Source organism: Nasonia vitripennis, chromosome 2 (genome assembly GCF_009193385.2).
Source record: "Nasonia vitripennis strain AsymCx chromosome 2, Nvit_psr_1.1, whole genome shotgun sequence".
Taxonomy (NCBI): Eukaryota; Metazoa; Arthropoda; class Insecta; order Hymenoptera; family Pteromalidae; genus Nasonia; species Nasonia vitripennis.
In genome coordinates, this window is record NC_045758.1 from 28731395 (window position 1) to 28759035 (window position 27641).

At 44.3% G+C, this 27641-nt stretch overlaps 2 protein-coding genes across 4 annotated transcripts in view; one reads left to right on the forward strand and one right to left on the reverse strand.

Annotated features, from left to right (window-relative positions):
- LOC100679329 overlaps window positions 1-19211 on the reverse strand; it is a 30593-nt gene extending 11382 nt beyond the window's left edge. Inside the window, exon 1 of the mRNA XM_003425843.4 lies at window positions 19117-19211. The gene's annotated coding sequence lies outside the window, so the exon portion shown is untranslated. The remainder of the gene's footprint in view (window positions 1-19116) is intronic.
- LOC100119816 (probable Ras GTPase-activating protein) overlaps window positions 1-27641 on the forward strand; it is a 191725-nt gene that overhangs the window by 21363 nt on the left and 142721 nt on the right. For all 3 annotated transcript variants that reach the window (XM_032597097.1, XM_032597098.1, XM_032597099.1), the window contains exons 3-5: window positions 6994-7106; window positions 20176-20217; window positions 24850-25039. In XM_032597097.1, the coding sequence (XP_032452988.1) occupies window positions 6994-7106; window positions 20176-20217; window positions 24850-25039 (345 nt within the window). The remainder of the gene's footprint in view (window positions 1-6993; window positions 7107-20175; window positions 20218-24849; window positions 25040-27641) is intronic.

A 27641-nucleotide genomic window follows, 5' to 3' on the forward strand; every position in this document is an offset into this window, starting at 1 on the left:
AATCGCAAACACTTCATCAGTCCGAGGCATAACACACAATAAAGCCAGCTAATTTTTCACGCTTATCAAGATTCATAGAAAATTAAGGCGCAGTACAGCTCTCACGTGAGCGCCAGTTGTTGCGTGCGTCGCGCTCGACGTATGGCATTATGCGCTGTCCTATAACGAGGACGAATCTCTGGGATCTCGGACAGGATTGGCGCGTTTTCGCGATAGTCCGAGAGTTAGTTGGCCCTTGCCAAAATCGCTTTTTCGCGCGAGACTTGGCGACCATGAGGAACTCGTTTGTCTTCGGTTAAACTGCGGAAAATGGAAAAGTGCTGTTCGGTCGTTAGGATTTAATTGCGTTTCTACGAGTCGGACGTGAATTATCGAGTTCAGCTCAACTGGTCGTTTTTCTATATTGTTGATATTTTAAAACGAATTTATGTGATAAAAGTTCTACGGCCGTGTCTGGATCAATTGACATGAATAATAAGTGCTATCTCTGGAATCACTGTTAATAGGTCGTCGAGATAACGTATGTCATGCGTCAAGGATAAATACTCTTGCTCTCGTTTCACATCGCGTTATTTTTACCGAAGTGTATTCGAGTTACCCACCCTCATCCGTCGATTACAATAAAAACGACCGAGAGGGTCACACTATCTAGTAATAGTATCACGAGATTTACTGTACAGATATCGATCTTATAATTAAAGCAGTTAAAAAGAGTTTCGTCACCGATAAACACAATGTCCAACGTGCTTTGTAAATCAGCCCACAAATCCCATCAATCTTCTCTCCCAACCAAGTCAGTGCATAGCACTAACCCGCAACCTACTCCAAGCTTACCCGATGGAAATAAAAGGAAAATAGATCCTCGTCGGCGGCGGCGGCGACCAAAAGTCGGCGAAAAGAATCAGTATAGGCGTTCGATAGGATCGGCACAGGTAATGAACCAGTCCCGCGATCGGTATACCATACGGTTTCGCTCGCGTCTAATGAGGCTCTACACGTCGTCCAGATATAGATACACAAACCGCACCGCCGACAGCAGCATCTTTACGACAACCACACTTACGCCTTATCTCTCCACACATTGTTTGCTCGGATTATCACGTGGAGCGATCTGTATTCAAATTCTGGTAGTTTTTGCGAGACATAATTGCGCGTACACGACGCAGTGCCTCCAGGAAGAGCACAAGAATGGTTATACGGTTGCTTCGCTGTTTTCAGAAGTGGAAACATACATCGCTAGAGAAGCGATTGACGGGCCGGATAAGTGATGCGTGAATTCAATGCGTTTCCGCTCCCGGCGAGTTTCCTGAACACCTGTTATGCTTCCGATCGTAATTTCGCTATATGTAGTGTAATTATGGATGTGTATCGTGGACGATCCCGTTATAATAAGCGCATTGTTATAAATCGAGGCGTGTATAACTTTCTAAAGAACGAGCCCAAGACTCAGCTACGCTCCGGTTAAAAAAGCATAAAAAGACAAACTATAGCAGATAGCCAGCAATTTGCAAACTAAATGTTCTATTCTTGAACTCTCGAGCCCTCTAGTTGTCGCACCTGCTTCTTCTTATTCCACTTCCTCTCCTCGGCACGTCACGAAGCGTCTCTGGAGGGCTATACGCGAAGGGCCATCGGGAGGACAGCACGAGATCACAGAGAAAGAGTGAGCGCTTCCTCTTGTTGCTACCAGCTCTCTAGAAGCGGACCAAGAGGTTCAGAGGAAGAATAAGAAGAAGAAGTGGAAGGCGGCGACGTTCGCTTTGTTATCTTCCTGTTGCTTTTCGCACTCGCTCGTAATGGAAATCATCGTTTCTCATGTGCGCGCAGTGCATGGACGGCTGTACTTCTTGCGTTTTTAGAGGCGCTAAAAGGCTCCACTGACAAGGCTTTGATTTGAAATTGCTGAGGGATAAGGATTTGTTTATTGGGTATTAGTACGCTTGAAGGAGGATCGACGGCGATTTTAGTGCTTTCGGAGTCTTTGAGAGGGATTATTGCCGACTGAGGTTTATTGCTTGCTCTTTAGATTTATGGAAATTGTGGAACGTTGTATCTGTGAATTTCGAACTACTTCAACTCCCGCGAAATGATTCTCTCATCAACGTATAATTACTCGCATATAACACTCAATATCTCCTCAATTAGCGCGGCCACATCCCTGTCAACTCCATTTGCCTTCGCCGCAAAGTAAAAACATCATCGCGTCCCTTGACACCAGTGATCTCCCCACGGAGAGCCAACACGTGTCCTGACCTTTGACTTCTTTCATCCTTGTATTTTCGTACTATATGACTCTAGCCCGAGATTAAGGTTATGCGATAGGACTGGCAACACGTGACGCGAAAATCTCGCGACTTTCTCGCGTCACAGACAAAAAATACGCGGGCGCGCAGTCCAGGAATTGGGATTTATCGTGGCCTCGAACCATAGCTGCTATATACGTCTGTGCATAAGCCAGTGGTGTAATATCTCTCTTTTTCTCTCGTCCCTCTCTCGGGGCACATAAAATGCGCGTGACTCTGTATATTATATTTAGGCCCTCGGTATATGTACGTGCAATACTCACACGACGACAGAAGGACGTACGAGCTGGAGTAGGAAACCTTTTTCCTGCGAGGCTCCGGAAAACGGACGAGATTTACTCTCTCGCTCTGCTATATAGAAAGTTGGACGGCAGTGTAGTGGAGTTTTTTTTCGGAGGGAGGATGGTTTTGCACATGTGTAGCCGAGAAGAGGGAGAGAGAGATATGAAGTAATACGTCGGGGGAACTGGGTTAAAAGCATTACTTTGGTGCGCATCGTGCTGTAACGCTCCGCGTATGTGCTGGGGATGTTTTTTTAAGATATACGTGCACTTCTGGTCGAGATTGAAGTTTAATTCTGGAAGAGCGCACTTGAATATTATTGAAAAATTATATTGCTTTTGCCACTTTTCAAAATTGAATTCTCAAGGGGTTTGGACGTTTTGTAGAGAAGGATTTTCAGCTTAAGGGTTCAAACCCCTTTAACAAAAACCCATCCAAGTCCAGCACCTCACAGAGACACGAGCAAAAGAAACTCCACGAGATACGTACGATCAGGAAAAACATAGCGAATCGAACTTTATTGCCCCCGGTATACCCTTTCGTTTTTTTCCTCCGTAATTTCCAATATTCTCCTGCGCGTACATGCAGCGAAAAGCCGAGCAAGATGAAATGTGCGGGAGCAACCCTCTTCTTCTCTTTCTCTCATTTTCCTTCAGTTCTCGCATCGAAATCAAACGCACAGCCAGCGCTAAAGAGAACAAGAGAGAGAGAGAGAGAGAGAGAGAGAGAGAGAGAGAGAGAGAGAGAGAGAGAGAGAGCATAGCTGCAAATTCCATTTTATCCCAAGCGCGCGAGCTTCGTGAGAGTAATACCGATATTCTCCACTCCGGCGCGCCATTTACAATACCACTTTCGCATTCCGTTATAAACAAAGCCCGCGAGGTCTGCACTTGACCGGGCGCAATCGCGTTTCTACCCTCCGGTTAATTTCTATATATACCGGCTCTCTCGGCCTTTTATTCGCGCTCTTCTCGTTCTTACGTACTTTACTCGCGCGCGCGTGCCTCTCGGGTTTTCTTGGTTTCTTTTAATTTTTAGACTTCCAGCGCCAGCGGAATGCCAATGAACGCTACATGTTATCGGAGAGGGATATCCACGAGGTGGAGCTTTTTTTATCGCCTGGAGATTGGTTTGAATGAAAGCTGGAGCAACTTCTTTTTTGTTTCGTAAAATAAAATGTATAGAAATGTGTTATTGCAAGATAAAGCGTTTAGAAAGTCGAAACGCTAAGTTATTCTTTTTTCAGCTCTACTTTTCTCCGACCCGTCATTCGTTTATCTCGTCGTGGTTCTTATTTTCCGTCTTCACTTCTGCGGACTCAGTGGCGCGTAATTCGCTAGTCAACGAATTCAAATCGCATTTACGGACTGCTGGCAGACGGAGCGAGAGTAGAGAGACCGAGAGAAGATATAAGCGAGAAAGAGAAATCCCGTGGGCGGCGGTCAGTCGCTTCGCAATTCGCTTGAGTAATTGCCGACGGATTTTCTTGTACGCTAATGCGAATTACCCGGGAATGGGATTAACTTTGATTTATTTGCACTTCTGATGTGGCGTGACAACATTTACAGTTTTATTTTTATTTAGTTGTTTACTGTCGATTGGTTATGCAATGGTATTGCAACAAATTTTGCCAATCAAAAGTTTGAACGATATTCGATTCCATTTACAGCTTGGAAAGTAAACAACGAAAAAAAAACAGCACACCGAACAAGAGCCAAGCAAACATTTCCGTAATGATTGATTGGAACACTTTAGAAGCGACTCGGATTCCCTCCTCGAGGAAAACTCGAAAGCGTCGCTGTCCACTCCTTATAAATCTTTTTTCCCTTTACACTTCCTCGTCGTCGTCGCTGCAACACGACTCGCTGTTCTCCCGCGCAAACTTCTCTCACGCTTTTTCGTCGTTGTCCTTTTTCCAAGCTTGCGTTATAGCTTCTCGGTACTTTCCTCCAGCTCGTATATCCATAGGTATATCTACGTTAGCTCTCGCGCGATTTTCCGATCTCGAGTGGGCACATCCCGCTGTAGACGGCCTATTAACCTTAACCTCGGATGCTAAGCTGACTTTCCCCGTGTACGTTATATACGTTGCGAGTCACGAGACACACCGTGACGACATGTGTGTGTATACGCGAGTTTGTGGATTTTCTCATTGGCGAGAGGCGAGTCTGCTGTAATTTTAGAGTCATTTCGCGGAGAATTGATGTGTGCGAGGAGGAGAACGTTTTCCTCGAGATATTGATGGTATGAGATGAGAAGCTGGGAACGTATTTGAGGATTAGTCACATCACACACGTATTTTTCTACTTCTACAACACAAACGCGAAATTTCGTTTATGACACGCCATAAGAAACACAATAGAGTCAACCCTCCTGCATCAATCTCTATGAACCAACTAATAATTCAAACGCTCCATAAAGCAGACGCCCACGTATACCTCGTCCTCAAGCTTATGTACACGTATTCCTCGTCTCCATAAACTGCACTATCAACTACAAAATTACAATCCACTTACCCTTCTCTCGTTTCATCCCGACGAACAATCAAACCTATTCCCAGCCGTAACAATAATAAAACGATCCGTCATTGTTCGCGAGCCTAATGTCCGTCCGTATAGTGGAGAGAAAATCAAAACAATCAAGCTCGAAGTGGAAAAAGAAACCAGTCGAGAGGAAACGACCTGCTGTTATAGACGTAACGTACTGCTCATCGCGTGGGCAGTGCGATGATTAAACGATCGTTCCTCTGTGGTGTGGATATATGGCCAGAACTGCGCCTCGTGTGGTTTTTCCTGAATCGACTCGTCGTGTATACGGAAGAAGATTGTATTGTCTATTGTGAGGCTATGTATAGATAAGGAAAAATCTGGGAGAAAGGAACATAGTCGATATTCGAAGGTAATTTATGTTGCCGCAGTTGCTTGTACAAAATTACGCCGAGTGATTATGAAACTCCTTCTTGTTACCATAATTCTTTAACACTGCACCGTTAATTTAATCCGCAACCAAGCCGTTTGCAAATGAGCAATAAATCACGCCCCAGTAATTAATCAAACATCGCAACGAAACGCAGCCCATCACCACCCTCGCGATTCTGCCTGCCACATCAGAAATTAAAACGTCAACGGAAGGTATATAGTAGAAAGAGAGAAGAACACCTACGAGCAACGGCAGCTCATGAATAATTCACAGATCTATTCAGCGCGAACAAATAGAGGGAGAGAGAGAGGAGAAGCAGAAGAAGAAGCAGCCACGCTATAGAAACAGATTTCGTCGGCTACGTGCATCCGCATGTATGCATCTTTGCCGAGGAGGAGGCTTCGGATGCTGCGCACAAAGCGAGTCGTGCAGATGATCGGCGATCGGCAGAGATTCGAAGAGACGGCTGCTATGTGCCGACGACAGTAGTCGTTTGAATGCATGAGAAATTTGGAACGAGATGTTATGTTATGGAGAGAAGGATTTTATAAATACACGCTTTCGAGTGGTAAAATGTAAAAAACAAAATCCGCATTTGTAACACATATCGTCGAAAAAGGAGATCGCCCATCGATGAATGAACGGCTCATTACACAACCCGCAGCGTAAAACCACTACCAACTTTGTTCGACTTGTTCCATCTTCATCTGGTCAAGCGCGCAGAAACGGACGTAGCACAAGATTCTGTCGCAATCAGCTAATTGCAATGGCCCTCTCGCTCACGTGTATGTGCAGCGCTCGTTTTACTACTGTCGCGCGTGACGCTTCCGCGGACGACGTTTTTCGCGGAAAAACGTGCGCATATAGAGGCGTCGGCGGCAAAAGTTGCGTCAGCCGCCGCCTCGGATAATCGCGTTAAGTGCGTCGGGCTGCGAAACGGGGTTAATACAGCCAGCTGCTGGACAGGGAATAACGTTGGAAGAGAGAGAGAGAGAGAGAGAGAGAGAGAGAGAGAGAGAGAGAGAGAGAGAGAGAGAGGATGGTAATGAGTGGAAGAGAGGGCTCGGATGCTCCGCGTTGAAAATAGTAAGGCTGTAAATTGTCGGGAGGTCGTAAGTCGGCCGTTAAAGTTACTTGTGATAATTGTGAGAGCTGCTGCTGCTGCTCTGGCTTTTATGTATGCTGTATGAAGCTGTACGAGCTGATTATGTATGTTTGAATGGGGGCTGTCGTCTGGATGAATTTTCAAAAATATCGAAAGTGCAAAAAGTATCATAATATCAGGGAAACCTTGATACATAATTGAGCGATCGGTCATGCAATGACAAAAACTTCTTGCCTCTGGCATCAGTATACGGCCACGAATATATCCACCGTAATTTTTACGATCTCACGCGCGCGAGAGAGTCACACCTGCGTTTTACGAGCTGCATTAGACCGAGATCCTCGCGCCATATAATAATTCGTCTTTCTTCTCTCGTTTTTGCAGAGGCGGACTGCTGCGTCGGCGATCCGTCGGACGAGGCATGCTGGGAGCCCTGCTACTGCGTCCTCCTGCAGGACGAGCAGACCCTCACGGCCTACAGGAGCGAGGACATGGCGGTAAGTCATTTTCCATGTCTGTTCGACACTACTATTCCTTTTCTTTTCGTTCTTCCTTTGCGGAATATTTTTGGCACGGCTCTTCGCCGGCGCTCGATATTTATTGCCGGAGGACTAGACGGCGCGCAGCTGAATTTTTTGCGGTCAGATCGATTTTCCGATATTACAGAGTTTGAACAATTTTTTATTAAAAATAAGGATAATATAGCGGTTCGAACGTTGTTCGACTGGATGATTGAAATCGAAATTGATTCAATTAACTCGTCGCGCAGTCGCTATGTGTACGAATCGTATTTGCGAATCATTTAATTGAAGCAATCATTGAATTTCGATCGTCGCGATTTAAAACTTATACCGTAATTAAATTCCGCTACGCCGACAGAGAGATTCCGCACTGCATTCTCTGATGTAATTATTGGCTTCGATTTAAGTTCGAAAAGTAACGTATCCAACACATGAAACGACCCTATACGTTTAACACCATCAAACACGAAGTATAAAACGTATAATACGAAACTTTTTTAAACGTTCATAAATTCTCCGAGTATTAAAACATCCTTACAAAGCGAGTATCACTTGCAGTAGGCGGCGCGGCCGCCGGGCGAACTTTGTCGCACCCTCTCTCTCCAAAGTATATACATAACTCTCTCGCAAGCTCGCTCGAGACGCTCCCCACATCATCCCTTACATAGACTCTCGCCCCGCGACGGCGCGCGTAAACTTTTTCGTACCAGCTATCTGGAAATTAAATTGGCCCTCTCTCTTTTCATCTTTCCTAACTCGATAAGCTCGCGTAATTTCGGCTAGTCTAGAGAGAGAGGCTTCATGAACTATGCAAGAAGCGAGTGCCTTGCGCCTTGTTAAGCTCGTCGCTACTGCTGCTTCGGGGGCATCTTTAATACAATTGGAAAGTCGATCTGCCAAGTTCGACGGGCCGCGTGCGCTGCATATCCCACCGCGTGTCCCTCGGCCTTTCGCTCGGACGCTGTGTATACGTGTATAACGATCTTGTCGGGGGTAATTGCTCTGGACCTTTGTAGCAGACTGCGACAGTATTGGACGAGTGTTGGGCGAAACTTTTAGATGGTATTAGTTCGAAATGAAGAATTCCTCGCATAATTATTAATTTCGACAAGCCCGTAACGAGCCGAGCGTCTCATTATGGAATCTCGAAACAATTAAAGTATATGTACCTCGGCGGAGAATCTAATCTTCCAAAATCAATATTTAATCAAGCGCGAGCGCGCGCAGCCAGCCGGCAAATTTACAAGCACAACCCGACGAGCTCGAAACCAAAGCCAAATCCCTCATCAACCGAAATTTGCGCTGTGCCTTCCCTCCAACCCTCCCAAAACACAACACACACAATCGCTGCTGCAAGCGTAAGAAGAGCCGTGTATTATACGCACATATAGCGCACCAGCGCATGTCGGAGCCTCAGATGTGCATCTATTATACGTAATGCCAAGGTACGCGTTATACATCGACCGGCTCGAAAAAAGTTTGGCTCGCGAACTTGCTTTTCTTGCACGGCGGCCGCCCGATCTTCTACATATACCTTATATATTCCAAGCGCGGAATAGGTAGGTATACCGCCGCCGCGTCCATTGTGATGATTTACCGGGCGCGCGGAGACCGACGCCTCCGCACGCGGTATAACGGCGCTCCTGACTTTTCTTTTTCCTCGATTTTCTTCCGTGTGTATCTAGCGGCGATCGTTTTAACTTTCGCGTAGTTTAGCGGTTAAAGCGATGGAGTCGTTGGGACGTTTTTTTTAGGAGTTCAGGTGAATTTCGGATTTGTTTGCGCTTGACGACAGTTTTGTAATTGAAAATTTTTTTTTGCGTTATAATACGGTGAAGGTATATTGTCGTGGTAAGACAAAGAAATATAATAATAATCGCCGAGTCTCTTCTCTGCAACGGATTTATACCTGAAACAATAGAACTTCTAAGGTCCGTCGTTTTAAAAATGAAATCCTTTCTCGAACTTCGCGCCGTATATCCTTTTACTCGCCCTTTCCGCAGCTACCGCCGCGCACTGTCTCTCGCAAATAAAACTGGGGGTATTCCTCGAATGAAGCAAAAGTAATTATCCTTTGAAAAACGGGAGAAGATATATTTTTGCCGAACAAAAAGCCCGGTCCGAGCCAGGAAGAACATAAAGTGAACCGTTACGAAATCCCGACGATGGGGAGGAGGTCCTTTAAAAAAATCCGAAGAGAGAGAGAGAAAAGTTCGGTGGCACACAGACGTATATACTCGTGCACGTACACGCGAACTAACATTCTTATAGCGGATTCAGCCCGCGTATCTCTCCCGAATCTTTTAAGCTCGTATTGACTTCGCGGACGCGGCCCGTGAAAAAATAGAAAGCACAAGGGCTAATCGCTTTAGACTTTCGATAATGGATTTCGCGTTGCTGAGAATTATTTATCGACGAATCTCTATTTTTTTATTTGTAACTTTGAATTTTTAAATGCGATGCAGTTGAAAGTTTTACATGGAAAAAAAGGGCCTTCCGGCGCGGAAGGATTTGTGTGTACATAAAGGGTCGTCGTGAATTTTTTCTCTTTCTTCGGGTCTCTCTAGACCCTCGTCGGTATTCGAGGGTCAAGACCAAGACGATGTACGACCCTACTGCAGAAGAACTACTTGCTTATCCAACGAGTTTGCTTCAATAGTCGCGACGCGTCGAATTTGCACAGGACGCCGCGTCGACTTGCGCCGGTTCAATAGAATTGCCAAGTGGTCTCCTCATTACGCCTTTAAAAGGTACATTCGGATTCTGAACACAGTGAAAGAAGGTGGAATATATTTTTCTTTTCATCCCTTCTGAAACACTCTACGTATACAGTCGAATCGAATTTACTGAAAAAAAGTATTCTATTAACATAAAAAATTCGTAGTAATAAGCTGAAACGCGAATAAATCAGATCTCTCAACTCCCGCCAAACTGGATACTAACAAGTCGCGACGACGACGACGAGCCTACGCAGACACCCATAGGCTACTGCTCGGGTAAAAGCCCGCACTGGACGTAATTGCCGTGTCTGGAGTCCAGCTTCCCATACACACGCATACTCAGGTCTCAGACACGCGCGGGGGGGGGGGGGGGGGGGGGAGGCTCGAGTACACGAGCGGAAAACATCCGCGAGAGCTACAGCAGCGGCGGGGAAATTCGTCGTTGTGCGGAAATGAGGCGTCCTGTATACTCGACGAAAACGAGGGCCTCTGGCTACCGCTACACACCGGACTGTGCGCGACGCGAGCAAAGGGGTTCCGTAGGAGTAACTTCGTTTCGGCCGCCTCGGATTCCTTTCCTCGGCTTTGTAGTTTATTCCAGCCGCAGACGCGCGCATCGGGTCTGCGGGGGGAATTAAATTGATTTCTCGAGTTTCTTGAGGAGTTTCTCTTTATTTTTTCAGAGGGCAGTTTCGGCGAGTGCAGGATATCTGATTTTTTTATGAGTCGGGGTTGATTGCTTCTTCTATACTGGCGGTGCGAGTTATTTGTAAATATGCAATATTTTGAAAGATAGGCGTTCTGTAATCACTCGACACTCGATAACTTTCCCTTGTAGATTTCACCTATATATTGCGTTGAAGATAGAAGTACTATTGCATTTTAATTAACGCATCGCGTATATTTCACGAATTACAGTATAACGTATACGCACTTGAAGAAGAGAAATTTTTTCGCTCTAAATGGATGATGAAAGTGCTCCGCGCGGTTATGAGTTTTTAACACCCGCATTCCGCTGAAATTACAGTATACGCACACGGCCAGTTGCGGATAGATCAACAAACTTTCTCGAAAGGCTACGAAACGAGCTAAAACCATCACTCCGTAACTCATCACCCCATATTCGCCACCTGAAACTCCAGCTCTCTCTCTCTCTCTCTCTCTCTCTCTCTCTCTCTCTCTCTCTCTCTCTCTCTCTCTCTCAACAACTGCCAAACCTCAAAACATCCTCTGCAACACATATCGCGAAAGTATACCATCTCTTCAATGTACTCGCGGGCAACCGGCAGCGTATCTTTTGATCCCGGGGAGACCACGTCAAACGGCAGACACATCCGCAAAACGGCGCACAACTGCTGCTGCTATATGGCTTTTCGGTTGGTCAGTCTCTCTCTCTATATATATTTCTGAGCTAAATGCCGACTCGCGTGCGCGGCGCCGGTGGTTGCTTTGCGTCGGTCATGCGTGAACGACCCCAAGCCGCGTCTGTTCTATAGCTATATACCCACGTACACCAGCGCCTGTGTTATGACGGCCAACGGAGGCGTGTGTATCCGGGGAATGCAGTTGGCGGTTGGGGTATTAGAGCCTCGGCTGTAGCGCATGTGACGTGCAGAACGCGTTTGACGGAGGATCGGGAGTATTTGCGAATTCAAGAAACTTGAGAGAACGCGCTGGTCGTTACTTTGGCTTTTTTGCGTTGTTATAAAAGCGAATAATGATAAATCACTCGCAGCAATTTTCAGAAGTGTTATCCGGAACTCGTCGTTTGAATCAGACGTCAACAAAAACTCTGTGTTTGCATAAGGAAATAATAAGCTCCGGAATAACGAATCTTAAAATATAGATCTCGCCACGCTACAGCGCGGAAAAAGTTTCAGTTTCAATCTACGTTAGATACTATAGGGGGAGACCAATTAAGTTAATTGTATAAGCGCTGATCGTCGTCCATTAGATTTTCCGCGCAATATTTTGCATCTATACTCGTTATGCACCATAAACTTTCACCAATCATTTTTAAAGCGTTTTGAAATTGCTCCTATCGCACACTTAGCACTGCGTTCGCAACTCGTCTAACAGGTATGTATAGTATAGATACAAAACGAGGGACTACTCGTTTTTCTCTCTATCTCTTTCTCGAGCCGCATAAACTCTCCGGACACTGATAGATTATCTGTTTGACTAATTATAATATAGGCACACAGCGATGAATCTCTCGCGCGATATTACAAAGAAGCGCTAAAAACTGATGAAATTTTTCACGCTCCTCCATAAAAGCCGACTCAATCAACGCGTCTCTCATTAGATCCGCGTTATATCAGGAGCACGAATCGTATTACTTCTTATTCCATTCCCGCTTCGTCGCTACCTACGTAGATACGGCCGTATCAAGATCGACGCTTCCTATCTCTATGCGCTATATATATTCTGCGAAATTGATGGAAAGGTTACGTCTTCTTCGTGCGAGCCCCTTCGCTCCCCCCCCCCCCCAATGCAATTTCGTCCACAGGTACGAGAGCTCGTTTCCCGGCGTCGACCCTAAAGTTCACCGGTTATATATTCGGAAGTCGACGCGTGCCTACCGAGATATGGCAAAGTTACAACGCGGTCAAAGCTCGCGTTGGACGATCAGCTCCGCTGATGGACCTTCGTTAATTCCGATGCTGATTGTGGCGCCGGGACATAGCTGCGCAGAAGTTCTCTCGTGTATATGGAGAGGTAGTTTGCGGGAGAGAGGAGAAATTCGTGTATCGGAATTGTTTTGAATATACCGCTGGATTAGGACCCTTTGACCGCGATAGCCCGACGTGTTGATGAATAATCGTCCGCTCTATGGGATAATTGATACGGGACGCGCTGAAAGCGTCGTTGGGGCTCGTGAATATTTGAGCGTGGGTTTTCTTGACTTCGTTACACGTTATTACACTTGATTATTCTATTTCAAGATAATCAAGCCCATATACACTTCAAAACAAGCGAACTCGTCTCGTCAACTCGAAACCGTCGCACTTTTCAACCAGGCGCCTGTAAACTCAGCCGTAAACTCTCAATAATTTAATCTCCTCCTCAACAATCTGCCCCCAACATCGTATACACTCCTCTTTACGAAGCCGCTTCTGTCTCTTCAGCTCAGATGACGGCGCAGGAAACGCGGAAACGCAACCGCACGCGCGAAATTTTAAAGCAAGCGAAGAGAAAAAAAAAAGAAATGCATCACTTGCCGGCTTATACGACGCGACTTTTATTTGCTCTCCGGTCGTAATTTCGCGTTACGGCTCGTAAACGCCACTTTACAGACTGCCGGAGGATCCATTAGATCCGCAGCAAAGCGAAATTTCTTAGCTTTCAGGCACTTCGCCCGCAGGTTTCGTATTATATATTAGACGTATATCGACGCGAAGTGGATGTGCAGAGCAGATATGTGCGTGTTTGCTTCTTTCGCGGGAGTATAATGGTATAGTGCTGAACAGAGAGGGGATGTATGTGTACGTCGTGTACAGTTATATCACGTGTGTATATTTTATGCGAGCGAGTTTCCTTCGATGGGTTCTCGATGCAACATATGTGCGGGGAAGGAGAGGAAAGCGCGTTTCTATTCTCCTTTCTTGCGTAAATTTTCGCGAATTTTATTGGCTTACTTCTAGCGTAAGGAATTTAGTGCTCTCGATGCGGAGGAGAATTCGAGATTCGGATGTATTTCTCTGTGCTGGGGAGATGAACGGTATTAGATTTATTTTTGAAGCCGCAGGTCAAAATATGCGGTTCTGAGTGTGAAGATGAAATATTATTATTTTTGTCTCATTTAATAATTTTCAAATTTAATTCAACGTTGTGCTGCGAAATACGATGAAACCCCGTTCATAAAATATGCATCTCGCTTTTCGGAATCAAACGCGTGTATGATGGATTTTAATGGCATAAATCATTCATGACGTGGGTCGAACGGACGATGATCAAGGATATTCCATTTTCAGCAGCTATTTTTGCTTTATTACCGCTACTCTATTGTAAAATTCATGACGCACAGCCTGTGCCAGTACCAGAGAGCTTTCGTCCGTCTGTTGGCTAGATACCCGATGCTATTTTATTCCTTCTTAAATAATAAATGAAGCATCGTAATTACTCCTGCATCGAGAACTTTTTAAAAGCATATAGAAAAATCTTTTTAACCGAATCATCGACACTGTATTTTATTACGAAAGCATACGCGCAACAGTCAGGTTGATACCCAACACTAAAGCGCGTAAATCTCGTAACTATATAATAAAATTCATACAAATTCCTCGCGCGATGCACTCTCCAGGCGAGTTTTACCACGTGTGAATAAGCGTAAACGCAATTCGAGTCCGCGCGAGAAGAAAGAGAGAGTGGATGATAAAATATGCGTAAAATGTATTCGGTGAGTATAAGAAATGTTCTCGGCTACAGCAGCAGCAGCGCCTTACTTTCGTTAATGGCTTTCCCAAGGGTTTCAAAAATACCCTTTCCGAGAGCTGCTTCTCGCCTCGCCTCCTCCCTTATCCGTGCTCCGGTACTTACGACCAATCGGGATTTATCTTGGGCCTGTTCGCGATTTATTTTCTGGCTCGCTTTTCTCTACCTTTCCATTTTCCCGCGAGGAGATGCTCCTCCTGCCGTGAGTAAGAGACTTTGTTTTATACAGGGACGAAACGAGTTCTATTCTCGGGAGCCTCGGAAAAAATGTATCTCGATATAGTTATCGGCTGGATTTACGGAGGGTTGAGTAACATTTTTTTGTAAATATATAGCAGCTCGAAGTACACAACGATGTACATTGACTTTTTATCGACGCCTCGCAGAGTCCGCGCTAAAACATGCAGCAGAGTAGCTTTCCAAGTTTAACTTCTCCATCGCTGCAGCGTCGGGAAGCTCGAGCTTCGCTCGACAATCCAGTTACCGAAACATCGACTCATCCATCAGCAAGTATACACGAAAATAGAATAAAACTCAGAGCGGACAAGCTTGTGCATGGGAGGGTGGCAATTGGTCTCGCTGTCTGCAAACTCTACTCGCCGAGCTTTCAAGCCTGCGTCGCGTACTTTCCCGGACAAGCCCCGGAAGAAAGCTTCGAGGAGTAAAGTAAGATCTCTCCTCCCCTTTCCAGCATCTCATGTCTCTGCGTACACGGGATGTAGGAGAAAAATGTTCCGCGCGGATACAAGTCGGCCGTGGAAATAAAAGAGTGGGCGGAGGTGGACGAAGAAGGAATGCGAGTAAAGGTTCTCGCGCGCAAGCGAGAGCGATAGGTTTTTCAATGAAAAGAAAAGCTTCGAAGGGAATTTGTGGACGGCAGTAGTGCGGCTATACTACTGTCGTTGTCGCCGTGCAATCGAGGGAGAAAAAGGGACTTTCTGGGCGATAAAGCATTTCCTGCTGTAGTTAAGCGCAGCCAGTGAGCCGCTTTGATATTTTTGTCGAATACGTATCGCCAAGTAAAAGTTGGTTTTACGGGTTGGGGGAATTCTGTCGGGTCTGAGCAACGCTCTTTTGTCTCGAAATTGATATTCACATTCTGCGCGGAAGATGAATTCTTTAAAATGTCGGAATGAATTTCTTTGAATTTGCGACTGTCGAGCAGCTCGAATCGGGCTTTTTTACCGGAGGTATAAGTGCAAACAAGATACGCCGGAGAGACAAAGGGAGTAGAAAAATTCCAGGCCTGGAATTTGCGGCATTTTTTAATTCCGCATTCATTCTGGTCGGATGAAAGCCCCTTCGCGTTCCAATTTCTCGACAAGATGTAATGACCGTGTAAAAACAGTTCCTTTATATAACATAAAAGCTTTTGCGCTGGGTCGATGCGCTTAAAAATAAGGCGGAAAAAGCCACCTTTTAGATTACATGCAGTACACAAACAAGCTCGAATTTTAATTATCCGCGTCACATTGTATAAAATTCAACTACTCCACATCGAGCGCAATCAGATCGACATTACAGATTCAACCCCACACCTGCAGCGGAACTTTAATAACCCGGAATTCGCAATGGATTTCCTCGCCTGTCTCGCGATGAAATCGTAACAACTCCTCCCCATCCCAAAAAGAAGAGGAATCCACGACATGCAGCAGACACGACTTAATATCGCCCGAAACGCTATAGAGACAATACCGGGCGTCGTATTTCGCGCTACTACTCCTCTTCCTGCCGAAAGACGCCGACGAAGCGCGCGAAGAGATAGGAGGACGGAGGGTGCATTTATATCAGCGAGACACACTGGGGTGGCGCGACTCAAGATAAACACAGACGAGGAGGAAGCGCCTCGGCGTTATTGTCGATACCGGACGTGTTTTTCTCTCGCCTGCACCACTTACTTTTTTTCAAGATCGCTTTGCGGATTTTGCAGATAAAAACAACCCCCATATCCTATAGGTAATATACACGGTGGAAAGTCAACTTATGTATGCGATCGATGTCAGCCTGTAAATCAAATGAAAATTTCAAGATGGATAACGAGGATTCATCGGCGCAGCCTCAGCTATTACTCGAATTAACGCAACTCAACGCATTCGTTATACGAGGGGCGCGACAACACAAAAGTTCGTCTAATTTCACTCTCGCGCGAGAGAGGAGAAAAAAACAAGCCTTTCGAACACAAGGGGGGCGAAGAAGAAAAGCGACGAGCGAAGCAAAGCCGAGCGCTAATTACACGCGAATGAGCGGCTTAATAATGAAAAACGACGTTAAAAAGTTTTCCGCTCAAAGGGCGGCTTATTGCCTTTATTAGCCGCGCGACACGACACTCGTTGTTTCTCGTTTAGAGAGAGAGAGAGAGAGAGAGTCGTGTGTCTCGCGCTGGAAAAGTGTAGGTACGCGTGAGTCTGAAAAGTGGCCCTTCGTTATAAATTTACGGGATCCTGTCGTGAATTCAAGTGCTATCCTCCGAAAAGCGACGGGCTATGGCGTTGGCGTATATAAAGTGTGCAGAGAGAGGGCCCTAGGCATAGCTCGCTTTTGCTTTCGCTGTTAACGCTTCGACGCCTCTTGCTCACTCGCTCTCTGTGAGCGGCGCGGCTGCTTGGTATGGAGAGCCGTGTCGGCGTGTAATCAAACGGACTTCGCGTGTACGATGTGCTTTGCTAAGCAGCTCGGGATTTCTTTCATATCCCGACGGTTTGGGAGATCCGGGCGCTTCTGACGGATCAAGCATTGATCAAACGTTGCCTTTGAGGATTGACGCACCAAAGAGGTCTTTGTAACGTTTTTATTCAAATTACGCGCCATTGAAACTTTCCCAGCTTTGTAGAAAAATTGCACCCTACAACGAAATCGACAAACTTCGCCATAAAAATCGAGACAACTCGCGCAACAATCGTCGCACACACTCGGTAATCCCTCGCGCACACTCTTTTCCATCTCTCGCGGGCAAGTTCTCGCACCCCCGAGGCAACTATCCGACAACTTCTCTCGCCATTCAAGTAATTACCGAACTTTCCACGAACTAAGTCTCTCCCGTCGTTCCTCGTTATATACCTACCGAGCGAAGAATTCGCAACGTTTGAGACTACGACGACGACTACGAGTGACAAACAAGGGCGCGCGCATCTTCGGTTGCGCCCCCTAGCGGCAAAGTTTTTCAATTAGTCCGGCGAACTGTTAAGAAAACGCGGTGCGCCCAGAGGCGACGGTTATAGCCATTGCATGCAAGAGAGAGAGAGAGAGAGAGAGAGAGAGAGAGAGAGAGAGAGAGAGAGAGAGAGAGAGAGAGAGAGAGAGAGAGAGAGAGAGAGAGAGAGAGGAGACAAACGGTGGTACTCTATTATCTTCTCTCGGCGGACAGATTGGACAAAGGACGCGGAGAAGGTTGTCTTTGGAGGTTAGGTTCGTTGGCTCGTTCTACCGCTAGTTCGATTATACGCTTGGAGGAGAGAGGAGGATCGAACGATGTATAGGTGCAGGGAGCGTCTGCGAGTTGCCGGGCGCGAATAACAGGGTGAACGCACCAATGAATCCGCTAATAGTCTAACTCTTCGGCTGGTACTACGGGATTTGCAGTTATAAGTGAATGTCTTGAATGATTCGTTCTGTTGTAATAGAGGCTTGTTTGAATTTTTTGAACGGTTTCGTCGAGACCTAATTGAATTACTGAATACAGGAGCTTCAAAGAATAAGGAAGATGCCTTTTCCTCGTATACGCGTGAAAAGTTTTGCATACAACTGTACACACTGCGTTTTAATGTCACAGCTGCTGTCTTTATACATTGTTTTCAGCGTACGTAAATTGCTCGCGGTCGTACATTATTCTCCAACATAAACAAACGCAATAAAAACACCTGCTTTTAATAACGATTATAAATACAGTCCTATGTCGCGTTCGTTCGTTATTACCGCACTGACTCATATGCTGCTCTAAAAAAGAAACACACTTTTACCCCGTGAACGAGCCCGACTATTTATAGCGGCGATTTTTTTCGCGAATAGGCGCGACTTTCGAATCGACACCAGCGCAGCTGACCGAACGTATCACGCACACATATATTATAACGCGAGCTGTTCACTTTCGGTAACCTTGGCGTCTTTTCGGGTCGCACAGCCGGTGCGTATGGAGAGCGCGGCAACTGTTTCCCCGGCGTTAGGTGCGCTGTAACCTGAAACACCGACGACAATGAGTCGCTCTTTTCTTCGGCGATTTTCTCACATCAAGTTTTGAAATCGTCTCCTGAAAATTACGCCGTGAGAAGCCGATTTTGTGCGTGTGTCAGGAACAGAATTGAAGGATATTTTGTAACGATTCGAAAGAATGTTGGTAAATGACGGTGGTTATCGTCGGTTGATTGTTTTGGTAGACGCTGGCTTTGTGAGGGTTCCGCGAATCGCGGCGGCTGACACTCGTATTATCGCGGCGTAATGCTCTTGTTATATCTCTCAGGCTCTTTAGAACTTCTGTATTTATAAGTCTGTGTCTTGTACATAATTACGCGGTGCACGGAATTTCGAAATGTTTACTTTCCTGCCTCTTTGAAATCGAAAACAGGTCTCCCCCTATATATTTATTCTCTTCTGCAGAACCTCAGCAAGCCTATAAATCAAAACGCAAACAGTGCAGTCCCAAATCTCACAGATCTCTCAAACATAAACAAAAAAAGCGATCGTTAAACGCCAAGTCCCACGCAATTGCCAAACTTCCTCTCTCTCTCAGCGTCCATCAAGATTCTCGAGACAGAAGCAAACGCAGCAAAACCCAAAGAGTCGCACGCACGTACTTATGAGAAAAAAAGAAAAGAAAATCAACAAAGAAAGCGACTTACGATCGGGCGGGCGCCTCTGTATCTCTCACAAGGTCAACCGTCCTCCGTAACGGCCGTCGCGCGAAAGGGCCGAGAAGAGTCTGCGAGAGCGCGCGCGCTCTGCGATCCCCCTCTCCCCACGTGCTTCCCGCGCGCGGTTTTTATTGGGCCCAGGTTCAACCAATGCGACGAGGTACCGAGAGAGCGTGCGAATTTTTTGGCCGAGCCCGCGAACGCTGTAGGATTTGAATCGAGATGGTTTGCGGATGCGGTTTATTTGTATTAGCGAAGTGACATTAAGAGGAGATTATTATAGGTGTAAGCGTAACAAGCACTTATGGAGTAACGCCCATATCGTATAATGTGACGCACATCGTTGTGTGCTATGCGAGAGAAGTTTATTAACCCGATGGATTGAAATATTAATTAAGTCTACGTCACTGCGATCGAGAGAGGCAATGATTATATAGTATCCTACGCGGTGGCTTTATTTTTTAATATGTTTGATCGCATTTTCATCAATGTTTTATTTTTCGTAATCTTTAATAATATATTTCAAGAATTACTCTATTGGACATTTTACACAGAAAATAATTCATTTTTACAATTATATGATAAAGTGTGCGTGTATATAACTTTCTGCAAATACCGCGATAAACTACTGCCGATTCTCCAAGAAAATCTTTATCTAAAGTTACAAGCCTCTGAATATATTAACGCATCTCTATTTTCTCATGCGAATTGAATTCCCAATCCTTTAAGTTTGTTAGTTGGCTTTAAGATCGGATTTGAAATTCATACTTACATAAGTCTCGAAAGTAATCTAATTTGAATAATGGCACACACACACACACACATATATATATATATATATATATATATATATATATATATATATATATATATCCGCAGCCATTCGCAAAACTTAAGGGATTGAAAAGGTACTTCAAGCAGCATAACTACACAGCTTATAATTTCCAATCTACAATTATCTGTTATATTCATAAACACTGAACATATACTATCATACATCAATAAATAATCACTATAATCTCTCTTTTTTCTTCCAACCGGACGCAGCTATTCGCGGGGACAGCCTGTATGTTCAAGTCTCACAGCAAGGTTTGTTCCTTCACATTTCTCTTCCTGTGCACATCGCCGTCTATTATACAGCCTGCGCGTTGTTGTGTGTTAAATGTGTCTCTGTGTTTATCTCGATGTATATTTCCGTGTATAAACATTCCCTTCTGCACTTCCCGAATCACCTCACCGCATGGGTATATTGTCAATGTGTATCTATACTTATACGTGCGTCTGATTTTGCACATAATCCCGTCCCACGAAATTTCCCCCTGTCGAAAGACGCTTTGCTCGTCGAGTGTGAAACTCGATACTCACGGTGTGCAAACTCGACGTCGTCGTCGCGACGCAGCGTCTTTCTCGAGTGGCTCTGGAGGTGGTGAGAGCAGACGCCGAGCGATTATTCATTTCCGCGTTTTCCGGCTGCCTGTGGCTGCTGAAGATATTTTCATGGAGGTAGCGAATATTTAATCGTAGTTTATAGCCGTTGATCTTTTTTTCTCAAGTTTTTCTTATACTCAATTATGCCGGGCAGCCACATAATTCACGCAATATGAAGAACAAAATCTCGAAAAATAAAACTAGATTTGCGCATCAAATTAACCGTAATCAGCCACCGAAAACTTTTCCTCCCTCATAACAGAACACTTCCATCAGACTTGGCGGTCTCTTTTCCGTCTCGATTCCCCGGCTCTTTCTCTCTCCCTCTTTCTCTTTCCGCTTTCATTGTGCCACACAGCCGAGCGCAGCTGCAAGTTCTCGCGCTTCAGTTCTATATACCCCGCGCAGTAATGCAATTTTCCAGCTTGTCCCGGCCGATTGTCGCGAGCAGAACAAGCGCCGCGCGATCTTTCGCGAGTGACTCCTATTAAGTTTCCGAGATTCTTTCTCTCGCGGATCTATGAAGCGCGAGATGAGCTCTCTGTTCTCGGGTAAATTAAAGAAAGGCTCGATGTATTTTTTGTTATGAATGTAGAAATTTCGCTGCGATGGAAAAAGCCTCACCCGCACGTCAGATGCGTTGCTTTTTACAGTCACGTCGCGTTACTTTATCGCTGCCGCTGTGTTTTCGCGCCGCGAGATTATACCGGTTCTTTGTCATGGCTGACTTTGCGAAGTGATGCCACTTTTTTCCGGGACTCGCGGTTTTTATTGGTCCACGTTTAATCACGAGAATTGTAGCCATAGATCTGGCGGGGCGGGCGCATCTGCATCGTAGGATGCGCGTCGGGTAAATTTGCTCTCCGTATTTTGTATGGTTTACGCGTGATCATTGTGTTTCGAATTAACTTTCAAAGAGAGATATTGAAATTCAAGTTTCGTTCGATAGCAAAAATTGTCGATAAAAAGCGAGTATTATCGTTTGATATACAGCTATACACCCCCACACACAAGTTGCGCAATACATTTTCACCGCAAGAGTCTCTGTCTCTCTCCCTCTAGCGAGTGTAAAGCGAAGGCATTAATAATCCACTTACCACCGAAGCAAATCTAATTTACGGACGCCCACGCTTCACGCTCCGCTAAAAATACAAACTCATTAAGTAAACCCGATACGCGTCGTCGACATATACGTATACCTCGTGTGTGTATGTGTATAAACACGTTCTCCTTAATAACTCACATTGTCTCGAGATGGAAACAATTCTCGGCTTCGGCGCGAACCGAGCATCGACGTACGGCGGGTTAATAACTCTTGCGCAGTTACACATTAATTAATCGGCGCCAAGACTGGCTCGCGAAATAAAATAAAAGGGGGTCACGTGCTGCGGGTGTCGATTTCGGGAGCGAATGCTAATTGGCGCCGACGATGCTCGACCGTTCTCGGGGGGCTCTCTAGAGAGAGAGAGAGAGAGAGAGAGAGAGTAATTGGGCGCCGGCTGTGCTCTCGCGCGATATTACGTTAACGCGTTACTGCGCACGTGCACTAGCGCGTCGATGTGTGCGATGTGTGTGCGTGTGAGGGAATTGGGGGTCGTCTATTATGGAGATTGGGAGAGAGCTGCGGATTTTTTCTGGAGTTGGACGCTTTTAACTTTTTAGTTTATAACGCGACTGAATAAGCTGTTGTTGTGTTTTCTGTTCATTGACCTCGATACATTTTTAAAACATTGGACAAAAATCTAATCAAAATCTTTTTGCTAGCGAAATATTTAGAGCTTATTCAGGCACACACAAATCAGCAAGACCTTAAACAAAACCATCAATACCCAATCCCATTTAAATCCAATATCACTCGCACTTCACCAGCCTCATACCATCCTAACAAAGTTACAACGCTTCGATCACAGCAGCAGCAGAAGCCTCTCCCTCTATGTATAGGAAATATCGGGTGTAACTCGCGAACAGGGGGATGCACCGACTGGCCGTCCAGTCGATCTCGAATTAACGTGGCGCCGCCGCCACGTCGACCACCGCACGATGAATTGCGAATTCGCAGCCGCTAATTGGCAGGTAGAGACGTGTGGCGTCGTGCTTTCTCTCTCTATGGTTATCGAAGCTTTTTCAAGAGAGAGCGAGACAGAGTCAAGGTCGACGCACGCGCGTATACGTGATGCCGACTATCAAACTTGACAGGGCTACTATTTGCAAAAGTATCATGTGTGTGCGACGGGATGAATGAATATGGAGGGATTTTGTTTTTCTTGGCGGCGGATTACACTGCGACGTGGGTGTCGCGCGTGAGAAGCTGAAAAAACACGGCCTGTCGTGTATAGTGGTAATTAGAGTTTTTGGACTGTGCTTTCGAGTGGGCGTTCATTAGGATAGATGGTATAGGAGGTGGACATTTTTTATAAGTTGGAATACGTCCGTTATTTTTGGTGAAACGGGAGACGTTTGTAATGAAGAGCTTGTGTTCGTGGATTTTAAATTAGAATTGTTAAAAGCGTTATACGGCTTGACTTTTTTCTCAGCGTTTGCTGTAAAGCGTCATTTTCACTCTGCATAATTAAATTTTTCGGTCGTAACTTTTGTCGAAATTGGTTCACTCAAAAATTGCTCAAATTAACTTTGCTGTGATATATTAAGCAACATCCTACTCCTCGCCTCGAATTCAATTTTAACTTTCATTATGCTTTCTACCATTAACCGAGAGATCTTGGGCAAACATGATGAGAGCGTTAAATTTAGATTGCTACTCTAATTTTAACAACATTTTGACGCGTTTAATTTACCATCATCTCTTTGCGAATAGAGTCAAAGAATAAATGACAAATTATCCACCTCACCCCGTCGTCGCTCGAAAATTCGATGGACCTTTTAAATTCGTTAACAGTCTCCCGTCTCCTGGAAAAAAGCCATTCCCCCGTATACCGAAAAAAGGCCGAAAAAAGTAGGGGACAGAAGCTTCCTCCCATACGCGACAGAGGAGGGGACATACTCACGCAGGACACAGCGAGTGTAGAAAGCATGCGAGCGCCAGCGTTACTCTGCCTTTTATTCGCCGACAAACGAGCTCTAATTAGTGACGTCAGCTCGGCGACAGGTCAATCTACGGATATTTTCAGATAAACTTCGGACTCGGTATATATCATCAGTCTCGCAGCGTCGCTTTACTCGGGCGTACGCGGGCCCGCGACACTTTCGGTGTGGGGAATGGAATTTTTCTCTCTCGTTTGCTTCTGACGCCGCGGGAAATCAGCTTTCCCGAGCAGCGGACTCTGGCGCTCGATGTGTCCTGTGATGTGTGTGCGCGCGAGTTCTCGGAATGCAGTGTCGCTGAGAAGTGGCTTGTGTACCGTGGCTTATGTGGCTGATGTTTTGGCAGGTTTTTTGTGGCTGACGGCTCGATGTGAATACTGAAGTTTGATATTGATATCGTACCTTCATTATGGACGTGGTACGAGGCTATGTGAGTGCACGCTTTTATGTTGTCTTTGTTTATGTGAATGTTGTTGGTACTTTTTTATAAACTGAGAAATAGTTTTTTATGTAATATTTTATGTTTTAAAATCCTATTAAAAGCTAGATCTTATACGAAGGCATTTTTGTTTTATGTCACGTTGAAGACCAGTGAAAAGAGTCTAGTCTATACCTATGTGTCATATTTAAACGCTTAATCGCACTTTGACATGAACTTTCAAAAATTGTACACCACACCCACCTAAGTCTCATGTAAAAGAGTTGAAAGCTGTATTAATTTATCTACATGACATTTATTTATCTACATTCAATATATTACACATATTAAAGTAAAAAAAAACTTTGATAACCCAAGGTACATACGTTAAGATGATAGTTCTGAAGAACTTTCTTTTGATTGCGAAACGTTGTGGTTCACGTACAAAGGACTTTCGAGCTGTTAATTTGAGAAAATTCTTTGAGTCTAACTTGTGTGCGAAGCAACCGCACAATCAGCACAAAGGGTTGTCGTAATTTAGGACAAACAATCTTGTACACCTGCGTTGCATAAATAACGCTTCTGTACAAAAGTTTAGTAACATTTTCTTGCAATGTTGCAACTAACCGATGTAATATTTTTCCTAGAAAATACTACTCATCATCCTCGTGAAAAATGCCACTTGACAGTATTTTCCCTCCAATGCATGCCGCGAAATCTGCATGATCTCAGCCAGTAGGAATCTACTGACCCAGACACATTGCAAATGAAGCACATCGCACGTTTTATCAAAACACATAATCTAAACAATCTCCAATTTCGTGTGCTTGCAGCTGGGTGACGCGATGTTCGTGGAGCTGCCACGCGTTCGACTGGACGGTGGAGCTAGAGCCTTTCGTCAACACTGGGGCTACGAAAGCTCGCGTCCCCTGGCGCCGCCGCCGCCACTCATCGAAGAGGACGAGGCCGGCATCGAACCCGAGACCGTCAGTCTGCGCGAAGCCAACACCGCTTCTCCAATAGGTGAGTGCTTTTATCTTTCTTGAATATTGTATGATGAATTCGATTCATGTATGGTGATTATGGGAGGGTACTTGTCTTGTGGAAGTGTCAATAAATGGGTTTGAGTTTTTTTATACTGAACCTTATAATGTAAAAAAGAAGCGGACCTATGGTAGAAATTAATCAAAATGACTTAAATCAAAATTCTAGATGATCAATTAAATCTAACGTCATTACAAACAGTCGAATTTCCTCGCTATATCAACTTGTATTCATAATACTATAAAAAATACTATTTGCTTCGTATTCAATGAGATTACCTATCGATGCAGTATAGCAGAATCAATTACATACTGAGCTCTCAGAGAACAGTGCAAACAGCTACAGGTTATAGCATTGCACCTTATTTGATGTTGATAATTAACATGTTAATAACGACCGAAGCATAAGAGATACATCATCGTTATCGAGTAAATGGAGTATATTGCAATTGATGCATCGAAAGCGTTAGTAGATATTATGTTCCACACTGATGATCGTTGTTTCAATCTCTATGATTCTACGACAACTGGCATAAATTCGATAACTTGCGCATTAGTACGATGTACATTTACATAAATTGTGTTAAGCCAAGCAATTAATTTGTGATTACTATGTTATTTTGTTTTTGAGTATAAATTCCATTAAAAATATTCGATTTATGGACATGTAGAACAGAAGTCAATATTCCATTACAGCAGATAAATTTCTACCAGAGACGTTCAAAGCAATACTCAACAATTACAGGCATGAGAGCTTCTGCACCGTAATAATTGCGTGCAATATAACAACCTAACATTTCAAAGCCTCTTTTTGTATATGTGTATCAATGTATGTCACTCACGTGTGTCGTTTTTACTCAAAATGCAGCCTTTTCTTGTATAATCAACATTTAAAAAAAAGCACAATCCTGTCAACTAAAACAAAATTACACACTCTGAATAAAATAAGGCGTATCCACCTGCGAGAGATGTACGCAATATCATAAGCCATCGTCGGCAGCTTGTACTTCACGGCTTCGGAGTTTTCCGGTCAATTCAGCACAGCAGCAGCAACAATATAACACGAAGGTTGTGTATGGCATAATTGTGCTTTGTTTTCATTGTAACTGAGGCCACTGCCGCTTGGTATACCAGCGCGAGGTAGACTTCGACGACAATACACGGCGTCGTGTTAATGAGCACTCATTATTTCCATTGACTCGATTGCGTGAACGCGGCAAAATACGAAAAGCCATAAAAACACGCAGCATGTCGACGCACTGATGCTAGTTACAATACGCCGGTGGAAAAGCTGCTGACTTGTTATTTGAATGTCGCTGTACGTGACGTTAATGAACGTTAAACTACAGGGAACGACAATGTAGAGCTGAAAGAGGTAAAGGTGGTTTTTGTGTTATGATTATTATGGAAATGAAGCGTTTTTTATGGCAATCTATTCGGTAGCTAGTTTTGACAGATTGTTATGAGGGCTGTGTTAAACTATCAAATTTGTTATACAAATTGAGAAGAGTATAATTTATAGAAATTAAAAACAATTGCACAATTGTACCTAACTTTTGTAAAAAATTAGTGTTTGCTTATACTTAATTTTATGAAATATTTGAATTCGGAATACCATCATGTAAAGTTTCTACCTTACCGACAGTAGAGAATTGATATAATAAGGTAAAGCATGCCATGGTTACCTACCTTGACGATTGATCATGTGCGGTGCATTTATACAGTAGTTGGTAGCTGTCAAGCTTCCCAATAGGTGGCCTTACTGACTCTGTGATATTCAAGAATAGTAGCTAATGTTCTTACTTCGAATGTTAGGCGAGTATAATATTTGCATATGCTCTTATATTATGCTTTTACATTTTTATATGCATAAGAAACGAATCTAACTAAAAACTTGTTGCCCTTACATAACAAATATTTATTTGCTTTTTAGTCTTGTGTTGTAGATAGTTGTCGCATATTGAAAAAAAAGACAATAATTGCGCGTATTGATCAGTAAGACCAACCACTGATGTTGCTCACTTACTAGCCTCTATTTTAAACTTTATCTCAGATTTTTTCTTTCAATCAAGAAATGAAAATGTGACGACGAAATTAGAACAGCTCGACACTTGAGCTCATACAAGAATATTTTTCTTCATCGTCACGACCGAAATTAAATGTTGCGATATCGTCCTAACCCGTTTTTGCTTCTATTAAAAGACTGAACCCTCGCTATCTTCAATTGCATATCGTCAACGGTACAATTTTTCATGAATACATTTCATGGCTTGTTTTTCGCGATTTTCAATACACACACACACATCTCATTCGCGTTCTTTTCAAAAAGAAACCGCTATATCTTTATCGCGGAATATTCAAATGAATGAGGGCGCGCGAATATAAATTTGAATATCTCAGTTGAATGATCATGATTATCATTTGTCGAGCATTGTTAATGAGCAGGTGATTGTTATAAAAACTTCGTGATTGTTATCAATTAATCAATAATTGCTATAACATAACAGCATAAAGTTAAAACAAAAATAATCACTGAGCTTTTACTCTTTTCTTCCAAAAACTCCAATCTCATCTCTGCGCAA